Raw genomic sequence first — 18019 nt, 5'->3', positions numbered from 1 at the left:
CGCATGGCCAGTGGCCACACCGAATTAACGGCGGCCCAGTGATCGACTCCTGTGGTGACGCCTTCACCTCGCGACTCCCCACGCATGGCCAGTGGCCACACCGAAGTAACGGCGGCCCAGTGATCGACTCTTCTGTGGTGACGTCATCACTCCGCGACTCCCCACGCATGGCCAGTGGCCACACCGAAGTAACGGCGGCCCAGTGAGTTTATTTGGCTTTTTTTTACTCCCAGACCTTTTCTTTATGGTGCCGTATTTTGTGCGCGCAGGTGTTAAAATGACGCAGCATGTTTGTCATCGATATTGTTTTAGATACGAACCTCAGTAAGGCTTCCATCTCCGTCGTTAACGATGTGCGACAGCGACGACATGCCGACGCTGTCTGCTCACACTCTGGCGGCTCTGCTGGACTTTTACGAGGAGAGCCGAGGCGAGAACACCGGGGACACCTCCAAACGCGCGGACCACTTTGCCCTGGGAGCTGTAGGCGAGGACTGGGTGAGCAGTTTACCGGCAGGTATTCCAGTTCTGGGCTGACCTCGGTTTGTCCCGACTTACGACGCGCGGCGGTACGTAGATAGTGGGCGACGACGGCGCGTTAGATTCGGGTTACGTCATCGCCCTGGGAATTCATTTTCGTCTTAAGGCGACGAATTAAAAGTTAACAGTACTTTTGCTATGTACGTGTGTGTAGAGAATGAGTCAATTCTGGTACACTGACGACACCGCAACCCGGTTGGCTGAGGAGCTTCTACACCAAGCTGGAGAAGGAGGAAGGTAAAAAGAAACAACAACAAACACATTCTTACCTTTCATTCAGAAGGGTGAGATATTGCCGTAGATATCTGCCCTTCACAGAGAGACTCTGTACCGCAATCCTACCCCCAGCCGTGAAAATACCAGTGGAACAACTCCGTTCGAATTTTTTTTCATTTTCCTTATGCGTATGATGTACTTTGACTTTTGATGAATTTTGGGGTGGGGAAAACGCACGTGAGAAATGACTGTTAGTAGATTTTTAGCTTATTTACTAATAATTAAAATTACATTAGTTAAGCAATTACTTAAGCATAGTTATGATGTAATAACATTTATTTCATATTTACAGTTTATATTCTATAGCGGACTGTACATTTTAATTTCCTTAGCTTCATTTCTGACTTTATCCATACAGCAACAAATCAGCCATTTGGTCTCATTTTCAAAAAAATATTAAGGCTTTTAGGTTTTTGAGTATCAAGTAAATTACCGTAATTTCTCATGTATAATGTGCACCCCCAAAGTTGACCTCAAAATTCTGGAAAACCTTTCTACCCATGTATAATACATTTTTACAATGCATGATTTTGCTTCTACCCATATAATCAAAACACGAAGTATTTTTTTCAAATAATTATTCTGAAGTTAAGCACTTTATTTGAACATGTAATACTTTTTTTTATTTACTTATTTAAAAATTCACAGCCTTACTTTTATCTCGTAAATGAGAAAACACACAGTTGTGCTCATATGTTTGATTACCCAGGCAGAATTTGTAAGATGTGTACAATACTTTAAAGAAAACATGAAGGGCTGGGCGAAATACATTTAATTTTATTTTAATGGGATTCAAATTAAACTGTCAAGGATTTCAGAAAAGCATTACCATTAAACATAACCGTAACGAAATGAATGATGGTTGTTGTTCAGTCATATTTAAAAAAAAAAAAAAAAGAATAATTCACAAATTCTGCCAGTGTATGTAAACTTAAGAGCACAACCGTACATACAGTCATACTTACCCCTGTTATATTGGAATGAAAGTGTAGGCTACACCTTTTTCATAACCTCTAGGTGGCGGTGACATTGGAATGAAAGTGTACAGCTTTTTCATAACCTCTAGATGGCGGCAAACGTTTATAAAATGTGAAAGCGTTTTCATTTTCCCCTATACCTATGTATAATGCGCACTATTGACTTTTGACAATTTTTTGTGAAAATCAAATGCGCATTATACACGAGAAATTACGGTAAGTATGTTCAATAAGGTCTGTAACACTTCAACAATTCCTGCCCTTCAAAGTTTTACCATAAACCGTCCAAATCTGGAATAATTTTTGTGTTTAGTATTCATTAGCAGAATACTAATGAATGACAGAGACCTCGAGTGGATTTTTGTAGTCTATCTTCTCTCAGCCATGGCGCAACCAACTTAAGTCAGGCACTCCTCACACTGAGATAGTGACTCAAAATGTACTCAACCAAATGCTTGAGTGGGCTGTTAAAATGTTTTTGTTTTAATATTTAAAACAATATTCATAATAGACAGGAAACACCAAATTGTGGTATTTTTGCCGAATCGCCCAGCCCTACATGAGACTTTGAATGAGGTTTACGTGTAAATTGTGCTTGCAGGATCGCATGCGTGAGCGCACCCAGCGTTTACCAGAAGCTCAAGCAGCTGTCCGGCCTTGTCGGCGGAGGTTCCGTGTCGGTGGCGCTCTTGGAGTACGACCGTCGCTTCGCCATCTACGGCGACGATTTCGTCTTCTACGACTACAACGAGCCGCTGGCGCTGGCGGAGCGCGGCGTGGGGCCCGGCAGCTTTGACGTGGTCCTGGCCGACCCGCCCTACCTCTCCGAGGAGTGTCTCACCAAAGTGGCCCAGACCGTCAAGTACCTCAGCAAAGGAAAAGTGCTGCTGTGCACAGGTCAGAGAGATGACATTTCCACTCATTTGAACTGATTAAAGAACATCCATCCATCCATTTTCTGAGCCGCTTCTCCTCACTAGGGTCGCGGGCGTGCTGGAGCCTATCCCAGCTGTCATCGGGCAGGAGGCGGGGTACACCCTGAACTGGTTGAGATGTTTAATGATAGCAGTTCCACAAGATCCTATGACTAGACATACGATAACAGAGAACGAGCTCTAGATAGCAGAGGATGGTTTCTATCCATCGACCTCTGGGTTATGGGCCCAGCACGCTTCCGCTGCGCCACTCTGCTCTCTGATTAAAGAACATTACGTAACAATTGTACCCTAACATCGCAGCTCAAAGTCACGTTGATGTAACACTGGGTTGTTATAAGGAGAATGGCAGCTTTGTTGTTGCAATAGCAACCCTGGATCACATCCTTTTGTAGTGTATAATGTCGGTGGACCAGCAAGGACGTCTCTCTGTGTTAGCACTAGCATCAGTGCTAACGTTCCTATTGAAAGTTGCACAGTGCCGTTTGTGCTACAATGATGAGAACATGTTTATTTCAAGACGTGTTAGCATTTAGCTAAGCATCATGAGTGTCTCTTGTGTTGCGTTCAGGCGTCGTCATGGAGAATGTAGCCAAGGATCTTCTGGACGTCCAAGTGTGTCGTCACTTCCTGCCTCAGCACGAGCGCAATTTGTCCAACGACTTCCGATGTTTCGTCAACTACCCGTCGCCGCTGCTCTCCTGTTGATTGGCCGAAAGGGGGTGAAGGAGTCAGAGCCATCCAGAACATCCAGGTTGCTGATTGGACAATGAGTGATACATTTGAGATGCTAGCAAAGGAAGGCAATCTTGACAAAAAAATTAACATTATTACAGATGTACCACACAATATGTACTTGTGTATACTGTATGTACCATCATTTGTACCGCAGTGCATACTCCACATCTACAGCGAGATGTACTGTATGTACTATGTGTGTTAAGTGTATGAACCACCATGTTTTTTTATAGCATATTTACTACAGTTTTTGTACCACTATGTACTAGAGTGTATGTACTTCAACTAATGTACAGCCCCGACCCCTACAAAAGTATTGGAAGAGCAAGGTCAATTCCTTTGTTTTTGTTGTATACTGAAGACATTTGGGTTTCACATGAAAGGATGAATATCAGACAAAAGTTCAGATTTCCAGCTTTTATTTTATGGTATTTACATCTAGATATGTAAAAAAACAAAACTCAGGACAGAGCACCTTTTGTTTGAAACCACCCACTTTTCAGAATCAGAATCATCTTTATTTGCCAAGTATGTCCAAAAAACACACAAGGAATTTGTCTCCGGTAGTTGGAGCCGCTCTAGTACGACAACAGACATTGACAGAGAACACTTTTGAGACATAGAGACATTGAGAAAAAAAGTCACTGAGCAATAAAGGGTTGCTAGTTATCTGGTAATGCCGGTACAATTTAAATTTTTTATTTTTTTTTGGACAATTGTGCAAAAAGATGCAGAGTACTCTATCACTTAGAGCAGTTCGAATGACTAATCTCACAATAGTCTGGTGCAATGACCATTGTGCAAAGGGCGCCGAGACTTCGAGGAGTGTATGCAGTTTAAAGTGACGAGTAGTGCGATAATCTGGGACAATGTTGATTGTGCAAATGTTGCGGATACTCCTCAATCAGTGTGCAAATGGGGCAGATGCTACTCTGGCATGAGTGGCCAGTATTGGTCAACAACAGATATCAGATAAGGTATCAGAATCCACAGTTCGAAGATGACTTAGAAGAAATATACAGGACATACCACTAGATGCAAACCATTCATTCATCTTCCGTACCGCTTATCCTCACAAGGGTAGCGGGAGGGCTGGTGTCTATCCCAGCTGACTTTGGGCAAGAGGCGGGGTACACCGTGAACTGGTGGCCAGCCAATTGCAGGGCACATATAAACAACCATTCGCACCTACAGGCAATTTAGAGTTTTCATTTAATCTACCATGCATGTTTTTAGGATGTGGGAGGAAACCAGAGTACCCGGAGAAAACACGCAGGCACGGGAAGAACATGGAAACTCCACACAGGCGAGGCCAGATTCAAACCCGGGTCCTCAGAACTGTGAGTCAGATGTGCTCACCAGTCATCCGCTGTGCCGCCCAAGATGCAAACCACTCATCAGCATAAAGAATCGGAAGGCCAGATTGGATTTTGCAAAGAAGTACAGAGATAAGCCACAAAGGTTTTGGAACAAAGTTTTACGCACTGATGAGACCAAGATTAATCTCTACCAAAGTGATGGAAAAGCCAAAGTATGGAGAAAGAAAGGATCTGCTTATGATCCAAAACACACAAGCTCATCTGTGAAGCATGGTGGAGGGAATGTCATGGCTTGGGCTTGCATGGCTGCTTCTGGAACACGCTCACTAGTAACTCATGATGGTAGCAGCACAATGAATTCTTAAGTCTACAAAACCATTTTGTCTGACAATTTACAGAAAAATGCATCCAAACTAATCGGAAGAAGCTTCATCATGCAACAAGACAATGACCCAAAACACACTGCCAACACAAAAAAGCACTTCAGCAGGGGGAAAAAGTGGAAGGTCTTACATTGGCCAAGTCAATCACCAGACCTTTACCCAATAGAGCATGCATTTTACCTCCTGAAGAGGAGACTGAAGGGAGAAACCCCCAGAAACAAACAAGAACTGAAAGAGGCTGCGGTAAAGGCCTGCAAAAGCAATTCAAATGAAAAATGCAACAGTCTGGTGAAGTCAGTAGGTCACAGGCTTGATGCAGTTATTGCAAGCGTTATGCCACCAAATATTAAATGTTATTGACTTTAATTTAATGCTCACTTGAAAAGTGGGTGGCTCCAAACAAAAGGTGCTCTGTCCTGAGTTGTTTAACATCTAGATGTAAATGCCATGAAATAAAAGCTGGAATTCTGAACTTTTGTCTCATATCCATCTTTTGATCTGAAACCCAAATGTCTTCAGTATACAACAAAAACAAGGAATTGACCTTGCTGTTCTAATACTTTTGGAGGGGACTTATATAGCACAGTATATATTGTATGTGCCATTACGTATACATAGTATACTCTATGTATTACAGTATGTAGTAGGTTTTATAAACGATGTAATACCGTGTGTATTATGCTCCGGCATATGTACCATTCTGTGCCTGTACTAGTGTGCATACTACATGTTTATGTAACACTATGTACGTACGTATGTGAGTGAATGTACCATATGTTTTAGTGTATACACTACGTGACTCATTGTATATACAGTGGTGTATGTACCACAGTGTATATTCAAGGGTCTAAACTACTGTGTATGTGTGGCAGGTATAACATAAATGGTTATTAAAGCAAAGCTGTGTGAGACCAACCGACACGGTGTTGGCATTTTCTACTCAGGCAGCAGCTCGTCTCCGAGGTCCTCTCCGGCAAAGACGTCGTCGTCCACCTGCTTCTTGGCGCCCGTTCGGGGCGGGTCGGCGAGGGGGCCCAGCGGGTCCATGTAGGACGCGTCTACGCAAACACAAAACGGCCCACGTGCTTAGGAAGTGCTAACGGCTAGCATTGATGTGATTAGATTGGCGGCTGGCTCATCGTTATGGAAGCGTATTGCTGTCATACCAGCAAAAAGACCCAAAAAAGTTCACATTCATGTTATAACGCGATAATTTCACGTTTTAATGCGATACATGTATAATAAAACATGATAAATTTCATAATTTAACGTACAAACTTTAACACAAGACAAAAGACAGGACACTATTTAAAAAAAAGATGAGGAAAGTAAATCATATACCTAGTACAATGACATATTAGATTCAAGTGTTGTATGAGGCAGTAGTGCTACACCCTGTGAAGGAAGGACAGGACAAGATAGGACAGGGGCCGAAGCATGCAGGACAGAGCTAGTGGACCTGGCTGTACAACTGAAGTGTGGTGGGAGTGGCTACGTAACTTCCAAACATCAGAATCATCTTTATTTTGCCAAGTATGTCCAAAAAACACACAAGGAATTTGTCTCCAGTAGTTGGAGCCGCTCTTGTACGACAACAGACAGAGAACACTTTTGAGACATAAAGACATTGAGAAAAACAGTCACTGAGCAATAAAGGGTTAATAGTTATCTGGTAATGCGGGTACAAATTGATTTATTTATATATTTTTTGGACAATTGTGCAAAAAGATGCAGAGTCCTCGAGCACTTAGAGCAGTTCGAATGACTAATATTGCAATAGTCCAGCGCAATGACCATTGTGCAAAGGGCGCCGAGACTTCAAGGAGTGTATGCGGTCTAAAGTGACGAGCAGAGCGATAATCTGGGACAATGTTCCATCCATCCATTTTCTGAGCCGCTTCTCCTCACTAGGGTCGCGGGCGTGCTAACCAGTCTCCACCGTCCCGCCTGGGACAATGTTGATTGTACAACTGTTGCAGATACTCCTCAGTCAGTGTGCAAGTGGTGCAGATGCTACTCTGGCACCCCATCCAATTGGGAGGCGGGGTCAGGCTGAGAAACCATTCAAATCTCTGGAGGCAGGCAAGGCGGAGGTGGGCCAAAATATCTCCACAGAGATGTGAAAGACTCATTGCCGGTTAAAGAAAATGCTCCATTTCAGTTGTTGCTGCTGAAGGTGGCTCAACCACGTATTAGGTTCGGGAGGCCATTACTTTTTCACGCAGGGCCAGGTAGCTTTGACTAAAATGACCCTTTAAAAACTGTATTTTTAAGTTCACTTGTCTGATATTTACATTTGTTTGACGATCTTAAACATTAAAGTGGGGAAACTGTGCCAAAATATGAGAACTTGAATCAGGGGGCCGATCCTTTTTCATGGCACTGTACGTTCAAAGGGCTCCACCAGTGACCTGAAGCTGAAAAAATTGCTTCCTTTTGTTTCGTCAAATGCGCAAGTCAAACTTGATCACATTTGATCACATTATAACATAATGATGAACTTTTTTTCATGGTGTGGCAGAACTACGCTTCCGTATGTCAACTCGTCACCCAACCATTTGCTTTTTTATTTTTATTTTTTTTAATACCCACCCAGTTCTTTGGTGCTGCTGCTGCTCTCGTAAGGCTCGCTGGAGGCAGGAAGCGACATCACAGGCACAACCGCGCGCTCGCCTTTGGGAACACTCGGCGTGCTCTCTAAAACACACACACCAGGTAAACATGAGACAAACGCAGAATAGATACACACAACGCAAACAGACACGGACAAACAGATACAAAATAGAAGACAGATGGACACAACAAGAAATACACGAGACAGACCGACAAACGGACACATGCAAAAAGCAGATTCATGCAAGACTCGCACACACAATGAGATGCAAACGTACACAAAGACACGAGACAAACAGACACACACAAGACTTCCGTGCGCACACACACACTGAACAGACCAACAGATACACACCGAAGAGACAAATACACACGAGACAAACGCGCGCACACCATTCTATGTAGTGTTAAAGTGCAACCAAGTTCATTTTCGTGTTTTGTTTCTAAATAAATGAAATGTGCTCGAAGTGCTGAAAACCTGTGCAAAGTTGTTCTCGGGAACAAGATAGCACTGAATTGTTGAGGTATGGCTTAAAACCTTTTCATGTTCCTGATTTTGTGGGTGGGGCTAAAAACTAGCCCCGTGACATCACTGGGCTGGGGCGTCTAAAAACCGAGCGCCCTTATGCCATGCAGTGACCATTCAGCGGAGTTGCGCTTCCTAGTTCATAAATAACTTCCCCCTGTTCTGCCAGTATAGCGTGCAACTGGCCATGAAACTGTGCCTACAATTTGGAACAAAAAATTATATTTCTTGAATTGTCATGTGTTTTGTGAGCCACGTGAAGTACACCTGCAGAAGCCATTTCGAAGCCTGATTTCACATACTTTACTATTTTTTATCCATTCAATCATTGTCAGACTCTTCTCTGTGATGTGTCAAAGTTGCAAGACATTTTTTTTCTCCTGTTTGGTTGCACTTTAATGTTATTATTGCATGTAAGTGTTGTTGTTGTAGTACAACAGTGCTGACCCGTAGGAGAGGCCGCACTGTCTATTCTTCGGCTTCTTGTACTTCCTTCCTGCTCTGCTTTTGCTCTCTGGAGAAAGATCAACATTTAAAGGGGAGGTTTGCGAATCCCCCCCCCCCCCCCCACAAAAAAATCCCTTTTTGTCATATTATTTAAATCAATCATTACGACTTGAAAGTAGTGTGATCAATCAGTTAAAAAAATAATCAGCCATCTCTGGCGCCATCTTGTGCCTTTTATTTGCTACACAAGAAACCACAATGCTCGTGGAAAAACAACCAAGCAGAGACAGAAGGCGTGACTGATTATGTGTCAACATGTGCCACATCGAGGGGGGGGGGGGGGGGGGGGGGGGGCGGTCCGTCAGTCACAACAAAGTTCCAGTCATTACACAGGTGGGGGGAGGGGGGGGGGGGGGGAGTTAGTAACACATAAATTGAAGATATTGGTTGCTTTACCAAGTGCTTCTCCATATTATCACATCAATCAAGTTGAAAAATAGCAGATTAGTGGTAGTGTCAACCGGTCTCGACGGAAAACTCAGAGTCCAGCCGGTCTGAGCTAAGACCAAGACTTTGAAAATCTGGTCTCGAGTGTTAAAACACTAAAAGCCTCAAAAATCTAGGTGGATACCTACCTGTTCCCGGAGGTCCTTCATCTTTTCCAGCTTCTTGAGTTTGCTGGCGTAGTCGTGGACTTCCTTGAGGCCCATGTCCTGACACAGCCGCACCAGGAAGCGAAGACCTCGACACACGCAAATAAACATTCGGTTATTCTACAAGCAGCCGTTTTAAAGCTGAAACAAGATGAATTACATTGCGCATCTTCGGGAAACTTGCGGTGAATTTCTTTGTAGGTTTCCAGAGCTTTCTGACTGTTTCCTGAAAAACGGAAAAAAAAAAATATACTAACATGTTGACTTTAGAGTACACGCTATAGCATAATACAATGTAGGAGTGGTCAGATGATGCAGGTGTACTTTCTGACCGCTTCTCCTGTAACAGCTGGCCACCATCAGCTGCCACCTCACCTCACTCGGTCTGAGGAACGTAACAACTCATTTACTTGTTTTATTTATTTATAATTGAAAAAAATACAAAAAACAATATTGAATATTTGCATACTGTGTTAGAAAATATTTATTTTTCCCACTTTATTCTACGTTGTTAGATGAACACAGCACACTTTGAAACACTTCTTTCTTTTCACGTAATACTTTACAATCATAATTTTTCATTTATGATTCATTCATTCATTAAAATAAAAACTATTTTTATAACTGGCGGCACGGTGGCCGACATTTAATATTTGTTGCGTTGTTCATTTTTTGTTTTCACCTTTTTTTTTTTTTACCCCGTTGCTATTACTTTTTCTTTAATTTTAAAAATTTAACATTTAGTATTTAATATATATAATAAACATTTTTTATGAACAGCACTAATTATAATATTTGAAATTTCAGTTTCACTTGGCTTTTATTTTTATTTTATTTAACAAATGAACAGTATTTGATATTTTTAATGAAAATAAATACACATTTTAAATAATTACCGTATTTTTCGGACTATAAATCGCAGTTTTTTTTTTTCCATAGTTCGGCCGGCGGTGCCTTTTCCTTCTTTATTAGGCATTTTTTGGCTGGTGCGACTTATAGTCCGGAAAATACGGTAAGCACCTCCACAATAACATTTTGCCTCATGATAATAAGGTTTATCATTTACATTCAACTTGTAGATGTTTGCATTTAACACATATTATCCAACAACGAGCATGTAACTCCAAAAAAAAAAAAAAAAATATATATATATATATATATATATATACACTAAATGTGTATTTTTAGTGACTCACTGCACAAGTATGGCTCTGTCAAAGTAGTGAATGGCCTTCTCGTAGAGCTGCGTCTGCACGTAGTAGGCAGCCAACCACTCGATCACCTCCATGTTGCAGGGGAACAGCCTGAAGGACTGCCCAGGAAGTGACATCATCATCATCATCATCATCGCCATGATCGTGATTATGTAGACTATATTGGGAATAAGTCCTATCTAGTGATTAGGGAGTAGGGAATGAGGGGATGATTCCGAACGCAGCGACTGCGTTCACTCGTTCATTCAATGCCTTATTCAATCACTACAACGGGATTTCTAGTTGAACTATCTAGGTCCATTGTATCAAAAAATGACTGAATGACTGAGAACACAGGCGTGGTGTGTGTGCTGGTACCTCGCAGTAGTAATGCAAAGCCTGCGACTTGTCCCCCTCCAAGTCGTGCAGATCTGCCAGCTTGGCCAGAGCCTTGGGGTCGTTGGGGACCACGCTGATGACCTGCATTAGCCACTCCACCGCCTGATGAGGGTCCTCCAGGAGCTCGTAGCTGATGCAGTTTAAGATAAATGTAGCCTTTTTTTGTGAACAGATAAAAACAAAAATGTCACATTTATGCTAAAATCATTGAAGTTCCTTTTTTTTCCTCATTAATGTACACACAGCACCCCATATTGACAAAAAAAGGAGTTGTTGAATTTTTTTCACATTTATTAAAAAAGAAAAACTGAAATATCACACAGCCGTAAGTATTCACACCCTTTGCTGTGACACTCATATATTTAACTCGGGTGCTGTCCGTTTCTTCTGATCATCCTTGAGATGGTTCTACACCTTCATTGGAGTCCAGCTGTGTTTGATTATACTGATTGGACTTGATTAGGAAAGCCACACCCCTGTCTATATAAGACCTTACAGCTCACAATGCATGTCAGACCAAATGAGAATCATGAGGTCCAAGGAACTGCCTGAAGTGCTCAGAGACAGAATTGTGGCAAGGCACATATCTGGCAAAGGTTCCCAAAAAAATTCTGCTGCACTTAAGGTTCCTAAGAGCACAGTGGCCTCCATAATCCTGAAATGGAAGACGTTTGGGATGACCAAAACTTTTCCTAGAGCTGGCCGTGAGAAAGCCTGGTGAGAGAGGTCAAGAAGAACCCAAAGGTCACTGTGGCTGAGCTCCAGAGATGCGCTCGGGAGATGCGAGAAAGTTCTAGAAAGTACAGGGTTAATGGGATTCAAATGAATCTGTCAAGCATTTCAGAAAAGCATTATCATTAAAACATAACCATAAAGAAATAAATGATGGTTGTTGTTCAGTCATCAATCGTATTTAAAAAAACATTTGCCAGGGTATGTAAACTTATGAGCACAACTCATGAGTCATATATGCAGTCAACGAAAGTGTAGGCTACACCTTTTTCATAACCTCTATATGACGGCATATGTTTATAAATGGGAAAGTTTTTTTCATTTCCCCCTATACCTATGTATAATGCGGACTATTGACTTTTGACAATTTTTTGGGGGGAACAATGCAGATTATACATGAGAAACGAACCCGGCACACCGCACGAGAGTTCAGTCAGGTCGGGCTGCATCGCCTGGTGTGCGGCAGGCTTCACCGGGCAAAATGATCACTTTTCTGAAGTGTTTTTGGGGCAAAGTCTTTCATTTTGGTGCCAAATACAACTTTTGTGGCCAACTATTTTTATTATTTTTAGGGACAGAATGATTATCGGCTGGGCCGATTACCGGCCGGGGGAGAATGCCACACTGGACGACTGCCCCTGTCGCCCATGTCGAAAACTGCCCCTGCCCTTCACTTTTTGTTTTAGTTTGAACTTAAAAGAAAAATGAAATTTTGTAAAACTTTATTTGACTGTTTTACTGTAGATAACATTAGGGAGCTATTTATTTGTTGCAGTATTCATTTAAGTTTATAAGACATGCTGCTGAGCCTGGGAACTCTATATTTTTTCTTAGAATGTTTAAACAAAAATGTCTACTTTCTAAGATTTAAAAAAATAAAATAAATAAACTTCATGAAAAGCTGTAAAAACAGATGCTTAAAGGCATTTAAGCGAAGTGTTAATAATTGAAAATGTTGATGCTAATGTTTTCATTTTTATTCCAAATGAATATGGGCTCCAAATATCACTTATCAGCCACCTTAAGCACTAATAATCGGTATCAGCCCTGGAAAAAAAAAAACATATCTAACTACCTCTAATTATTTTCCTGGCTCATGAACGTGTGAAGGATACATGTCGGCCAGCTGATACATGACCTCGGCGCTGTCCCTGAGGATGGTGTGGAGCTTCAGGAAGCAGTCCAGCGCATCCTCCAGACGATTCAGCTTCTTGTACGTCAGACCTTGGCAAAGGAGACCAAAGCGACAACCGTGTTTTGGTACACTCTATGACCTCGACTGCAAAGGAACAAGATGGGTGTTTCTTTTTGGAGGTTACCCAGGTTCCTGAGGGCTTCGGTGCAGGAGGAGTCGTTCCTCAGTGCCTCCTTGAAGAACTCCGCCGCCTTGACGTAGTCATGCTTGACAAACTCTGCGTTGCCCTTACACACAAAGGCTCCCGGGTTGTAGCGGTCTGCGTTCATGGCCAGGTCAGCGTAGCGCTCCGCCTGCTCGTAGTCTTTCTCCTGGAACCACAATCAACAGAAAGATTACCCCAGAAATCGAAACCTTTGAAGGACCATTGGACACTTTCTAGGGCTATTGAATGAGAAACTGTGTCCAAACATTAGACTGGTAGTCTATCTGATTGGAACCTTCTACTTCCAGGAACCACAGATACCAAGAACAAAAAGTTCCTTTAACCTTTGGAGGACTGTAGTGTGTTTTGACGGCAGGAAATACTGTCTTAATTCCGGATGTATTGCAGACATTTTATAAGAAAATATAGAGCTTTCATAGCAAAATGTGTCTTTTTTGGGGGGAGGCTGGAATGGAATGGAATGGATACTTCCATTTATTTCAGTGGGGAGATGATTTGAGCGACAACTGTTTTGAGGTACGAGCCTGGTCACGGAACAAATTCAACTCGTAACTCAAGGCACCACTCCCCAATGTTTTAATGGTCAAATGTTTCATTTCTCTGATGGGGAGTTGCAGGCCTACTATTTTCCAGAAGTCCAGGAACCTTTGTGAGCCACATCTGATTGTACCCTTTTAGTTTTTCTGAAGAGTCGTACCAGGATGAAGAGGCTGGCAAGATTGTTGGCCGCGGCGCTTTTAACTCTGCTGTCCTGCTTGGCAACCTCCTTCAGGATTTTCATGGCCTTAAACAAGAACTCCATGTGAGGCGATATCATTCTCATTAATTAAGTGTACGGTGCCTTAAAGGAGCGTCTGACCTGGTCGAAGTGCATCTGTCTGAAGAAGGTCATGGCCTTTTTTAATTGCAGGTCGTTGGCCAGCTCCGCATACGGAGAGTTCTTTACCAAGGCCACACACCTTTCACACGCACGTGTATAAAATAGAAAATAGCGATCAGACAATCGCTTTCAACAAAACAGGATGGGAGAAACGAGTGTCAGGTGTGAAACTAAACAATCTTTCTGGCTTTCCCTTGTACTACACAGATTATGCGCGGCTTGTGTTTGTGGTTTAAACCTCATAGTGAAACAAACCAGTCAAATCCGGCGGCGAAAGAAGCCTCTATGGCTGGAGCGATGAGCTTGGCGGAGGTCATCACGTACTTCTCAGCACGCGCTTTCCTGTGGGAGCCAAGAGGGATGGAAACATTTTATGTCTACATTACATTTTTTTATCCCATACAATGGGATAAATATGGTGTGGTTTTCCAATGCATTGTTACAAGTCTCTCTCCATTTGGTGAAGCTTGTCATTCTTGATGACCTCCATCAACATGTTGGATTTGATGTCATCCTAAAACATATTACATTGTTTTACCCATTTTAACACTCACTATTTTAAGGGTTGCAAAAAAACAAAGCACACACAAACAGACCCATGCACCAAACATACAGAAACACACCAGACAAACATGAGAGACACGCACATGAGAAGAAGAGTTTCCCTCACGTTGGCGGCGATGTACTTGTCTTCGTGCTGCACGTCGAGGGGCACGGCGAGGAGCTTGTGGAAGGCGTTCTTCATGCCGTCGGCGTCCCGGGTGGCATAGTAGCAGAGGACCAGGTTGTAGCCGGTCCTGACGTTGGCGCTCTTGCTCATGATGTGCTCGAAGGACGCGGCGGCGTCAGAGTACTGGCCCAGCAGCACGAAGACTGTGCCGATGTTCTGCATGATCTTGATCCTCATCTCCTTGTAGTCGTCCGAGATGTGGTCCAGCGCCATACGGTACAACTTGATGGCCTTGGGGTAGTTCTTCTGCTTCACCCAGATGTTGGCCATGTTCACCTTCAGACGTCCTGAAGCGTGGAAGGAAATTAATGAAAAAACATGTTGACTATGTAGGTTATCACTTGCAAGAAAGAGGAGAGATTGGACAGAGCAAGAAATGCAGTAACTTCAGGTGAGGGGCATGACTCCCACTAAATCAATTATTTTTAAATTCAGCCTTCAAAGCCAGTTTCACTTAGCAACATGAAATTTGGGAGTCATATCTATTATGAGTAGACCAACAAAATAGTTTACATGCTTGAAAAGATAAAGGAAGTTTGCCATTTTTCTGTCTATCGTGAGGAAAGCCTTTTTCAGGGTTTACTTGTTTCAAGAAGCCATGCCCGAAAAGTCTGCCATTTTGCTTTGAAGTGTTTTTGAAGTCTGGAATTGTGGTTTCAAACAGCCATTTTGATTGAACAATCTGAATACAGCAGTTTGGCCTACCTGCGTTGGTGAACATCTTGTTCTTGATGATAAGTTGGTAGCTGCTCAGAGCCTCAGGGTACATCTCATGGTTTTCATATTGGTTAGCCAGGTTGAGCAAAACCTGACGGCGAAGATAACAACACGTTAACAGGCAACAATGATGTCAGGACCTGATTGTCACCACACTCACAGCGTAGGTGAGATCTACGTTGACTTGTTCAGCGTTTCCGGACTGCTCCCTCTGTCTCTCTAGCGTTCGCTCCATCCTCTCAGCCTCTCTGGCCTTCTCCAGAGCCTGTCAAAACACACACACACACACACACACACACACATACAATCACTGTCTAAAAGTTACACATCAGTCAGTACAGTGAACAGAAAGGCAAAATGGAGGTCACCACAAAAGATAGCTAATCAAAAGCAGTTTTATTTTGCCTGCAACTTTGACATCAAGACTCATACCCATATTGAAGAAAACTGATTTTGAAAAGGTGTCCACTGTAGTGACTCTTAACTTTTAAATCAAGACTCATGTGCATATAGAAGAAAACAACTTTTTGAATAGCTGTCGGCATTAGGAAACAAGCAATATAGAAGAAGAAACGTTTTAAATAGCTGTCCGGTCCACTACAGTTACTGAGTCACAACTTTGACATTAAGACTCATGCATATAGAAGAAAACATCTTTGTATTTTTTATAGCTATCCACGGTACTGACTGAAGCACCATTTTGACAAGCGTCTGACCAGTTGTGAGTTTCCCATGCTTTGCGCCATGCAGCTCTCTGTGATCAAGTCGTTCACTTTCTTCTCCAAGAGTTTGATCTTCTCTTCGGGCCTAAAACAACAACAACAACACATGAGACAGAAGTCATACATTATGGTTTCCATCATGGCTAACACTGCTGCTACCATGACGTCCACTCACGTGTCGTCTTTCTTTTCTTCCAGTGGGGGTGCGGGACCTCTGGACTGGCCCAGAGGATCAAAGGTTGGGCCTAAAGATGAAAAAAATAAAAATAAAAAATAAAACACTTAAATCTCTTTTACATGATATGGCCCGATAATTATTAATTATCAAATCACAATATCAACAATTTGTAAAAGTACTTGTGTTGACTCACATCGTGTGGGAGAAGAGGAATAACCTGCAGCACTAATTGCAGATATGGGACGAGCTGCTCCACTCTGCTGCATTCAGATTGTTCAATCATTTATACAGTAAATGTATCATCTGCATCTTCCTCCCAGGGGTGCCTCTGGGCTCAATTTTAAGTCCAATTTGTTTTTTGGGACACTAGCATGGGTTACCTGCGCAGCTGCTGTTATTGGTCGACTCACTGATGAAGGCATGGGAGTATGAGACTGTGAACAAAAATAGGTGTTCATTTTTATATTGTTGGCATGACCTGTCCATGTATATGTCACAACACACACATACACATATGACACATATAGAGGCACACACACACAAACACACAAGAACAACAGAGAAAGACACGAGATATGCACGCGAGCACACACACATGCTCGCAAACATGACACATGCCTCATACACACATTCATGAGACAAACACACGCATTGTACTTACTCCAGAAGAAGAAGTTAAAGGTCGACCCCCTGTGGTCGAGTCAGCAAAATGTCCACTACTCTGTGCAAAATGAGAGGGCATACCTTCAAAATACTGTACAACACACATAATAATAAAATAATAATAATACAGACCGGTTGCAAATGTGCTCTTTTTCCATGACTGCTCTTGATTGCTTCTTGGAAGCTGACATCATTCTCCAACTCCTTTAAAAATGAAAAATAGCCTTATCAAGTATATTTATTATAAAGTGGTAAGTAAAACAATAATAACAAGAGCTCACCTTGCAGTCAAAAAGTGGATTATAGTCATTGTAGCCTGAATAGAGGTCATCCTCCTTCATGCCCAAATGCCGATTGTTCATTTGTCTCTTTGCAGTGCTTTTAATGAAGCCGACAGCAGTGTTGCGAGACATTCAGTTCAACACTAATATATAATTGAATATTTAATAAAGAAGTCAGAGGAAGCGTGGCCGTCTTTATGATGTCATCAGTAAAAACCCTCTTCAATCTACCGAGATCCTTAGTGATGCAAACAGCCTGCCTATGTATGCATATGAGCGTGCGTGTGCGCACGCATGCGTTTGTGTGTACACAGAGAGAGTACAGTGGTCCGAGGCAGACCATAAAAAGGGAAAAAACCCGCAAATAATTAATGCTCTCATAGAACTGCAATTAAAAAATAATTCTGGAAAAAAAAATGCGAATAAACTGGGGATTGGGTCACAAAACATGCAAATAAGTGGGCGAAGGTCATTTAACCAGTTTAAGGTGGCAGTATGCGATTGGCTGGCGACCAGTTCAGGGTGTACCCCGCCTCTCGCCCGAAGTCAGCCGAGATAGGCGCTAGCACACCCACGACCCTAGTGAGGAGAAGCGGTGCAGAAACTAGATGGATGAAGATGGCAGTGATATGAAATAGTATTGCAGTTTATCCATATGACGGCGCTCCAGCAGTATTATTTGGGTAATTGACGTTACATTATTACCAAGGTGGAAGATGATGACCCCTCATAAAAGTATGAGAAGGGTAAATATCC

The 18019-nt window shown here is 42.4% G+C and overlaps 2 protein-coding genes across 5 annotated transcripts; one reads left to right on the top strand and one right to left on the bottom strand.

Annotated features, from left to right (window-relative positions):
* The first annotated feature begins 43 nt into the window (after positions 1-43).
* On the top strand, positions 44-3872 carry eef1akmt1 (EEF1A lysine methyltransferase 1). Of its 2 annotated transcripts, none has more exons than XM_061792491.1 (5): positions 44-202; positions 313-498; positions 695-777; positions 2395-2690; positions 3300-3872. In XM_061792491.1, the coding sequence occupies exons 2-5, from the start codon at positions 352-354 to the stop codon at positions 3434-3436; spliced, it is 663 nt and encodes a 220-aa protein (XP_061648475.1). In that variant the 5' UTR covers positions 44-202; positions 313-351; the 3' UTR covers positions 3437-3872. The 2 variants fall into 2 exon arrangements, with proteins under 2 accessions (XP_061648475.1, XP_061648476.1); XM_061792492.1 differs by having other exon boundaries at positions 98-202; positions 287-498.
* Positions 3213-17689, bottom strand: LOC133486803 (intraflagellar transport protein 88 homolog). 3 transcript variants are annotated; one of them, XM_061792483.1, is made up of 25 exons: positions 17264-17666; positions 17115-17186; positions 16981-17040; positions 16700-16753; positions 16513-16579; positions 16317-16386; positions 16136-16226; positions 15580-15684; positions 15408-15510; positions 14643-14989; positions 14416-14486; positions 14228-14314; positions 13952-14051; positions 13790-13876; positions 13051-13237; positions 12847-12955; positions 10979-11129; positions 10604-10719; positions 9740-9792; positions 9568-9633; positions 9390-9496; positions 8755-8821; positions 7761-7865; positions 6085-6226; positions 3213-3486 (listed from the first exon to the last, which is right to left on the bottom strand). In XM_061792483.1, the coding sequence occupies exons 1-24, from the start codon at positions 17393-17395 to the stop codon at positions 6105-6107; spliced, it is 2529 nt and encodes an 842-aa protein (XP_061648467.1). In that variant the 5' UTR covers positions 17396-17666; the 3' UTR covers positions 3213-3486; positions 6085-6104. The 3 variants fall into 3 exon arrangements, 2 of the variants coding, with proteins under 2 accessions (XP_061648467.1, XP_061648468.1); XM_061792484.1 differs by lacking the exon at positions 9740-9792 and having other exon boundaries at positions 17264-17669; XR_009791130.1 differs by lacking the exons at positions 3213-3486; positions 6085-6226 and having other exon boundaries at positions 7794-7865; positions 9732-9792; positions 17264-17689.
* Between the last annotated feature and the right edge of the window lie 330 nt (positions 17690-18019).

This window comes from Phyllopteryx taeniolatus, chromosome 12 (genome assembly GCF_024500385.1).
Source record: "Phyllopteryx taeniolatus isolate TA_2022b chromosome 12, UOR_Ptae_1.2, whole genome shotgun sequence".
Lineage (NCBI taxonomy): Eukaryota > Metazoa > Chordata > Actinopteri > Syngnathiformes > Syngnathidae > Phyllopteryx > Phyllopteryx taeniolatus.
This window is presented reverse-complemented; position numbering and strand designations above follow the sequence as displayed.

Coding starts and splice junctions, on each gene's coding strand:
- eef1akmt1 (XM_061792491.1), top strand. CDS start 352: ATGTGCGACAGCGACGACATGCCGACGCTGTCTGCTCACACTCTGGCG. Junction 499..694: donor GAGCTGTAGGCGAGGACTGG/GTGAGCAGTTTA, acceptor ACGTGTGTGTAG/AGAATGAGTCAATTCTGGTA. Junction 2,691..3,299: donor AAAAGTGCTGCTGTGCACAG/GTCAGAGAGATG, acceptor TGTTGCGTTCAG/GCGTCGTCATGGAGAATGTA.
- LOC133486803 (XM_061792483.1), bottom strand. CDS start 17,395: ATGTCTCGCAACACTGCTGTCGGCTTCATTAAAAGCACTGCAAAGAGA. Junction 17,041..17,114: donor AAAGAGCACATTTGCAACCG/GTCTGTATTATT, acceptor CATTTTGCACAG/AGTAGTGGACATTTTGCTGA. Junction 7,866..8,754: donor CAGTGCGGCCTCTCCTACGG/GTCAGCACTGTT, acceptor TGTGTGTTTTAG/AGAGCACGCCGAGTGTTCCC.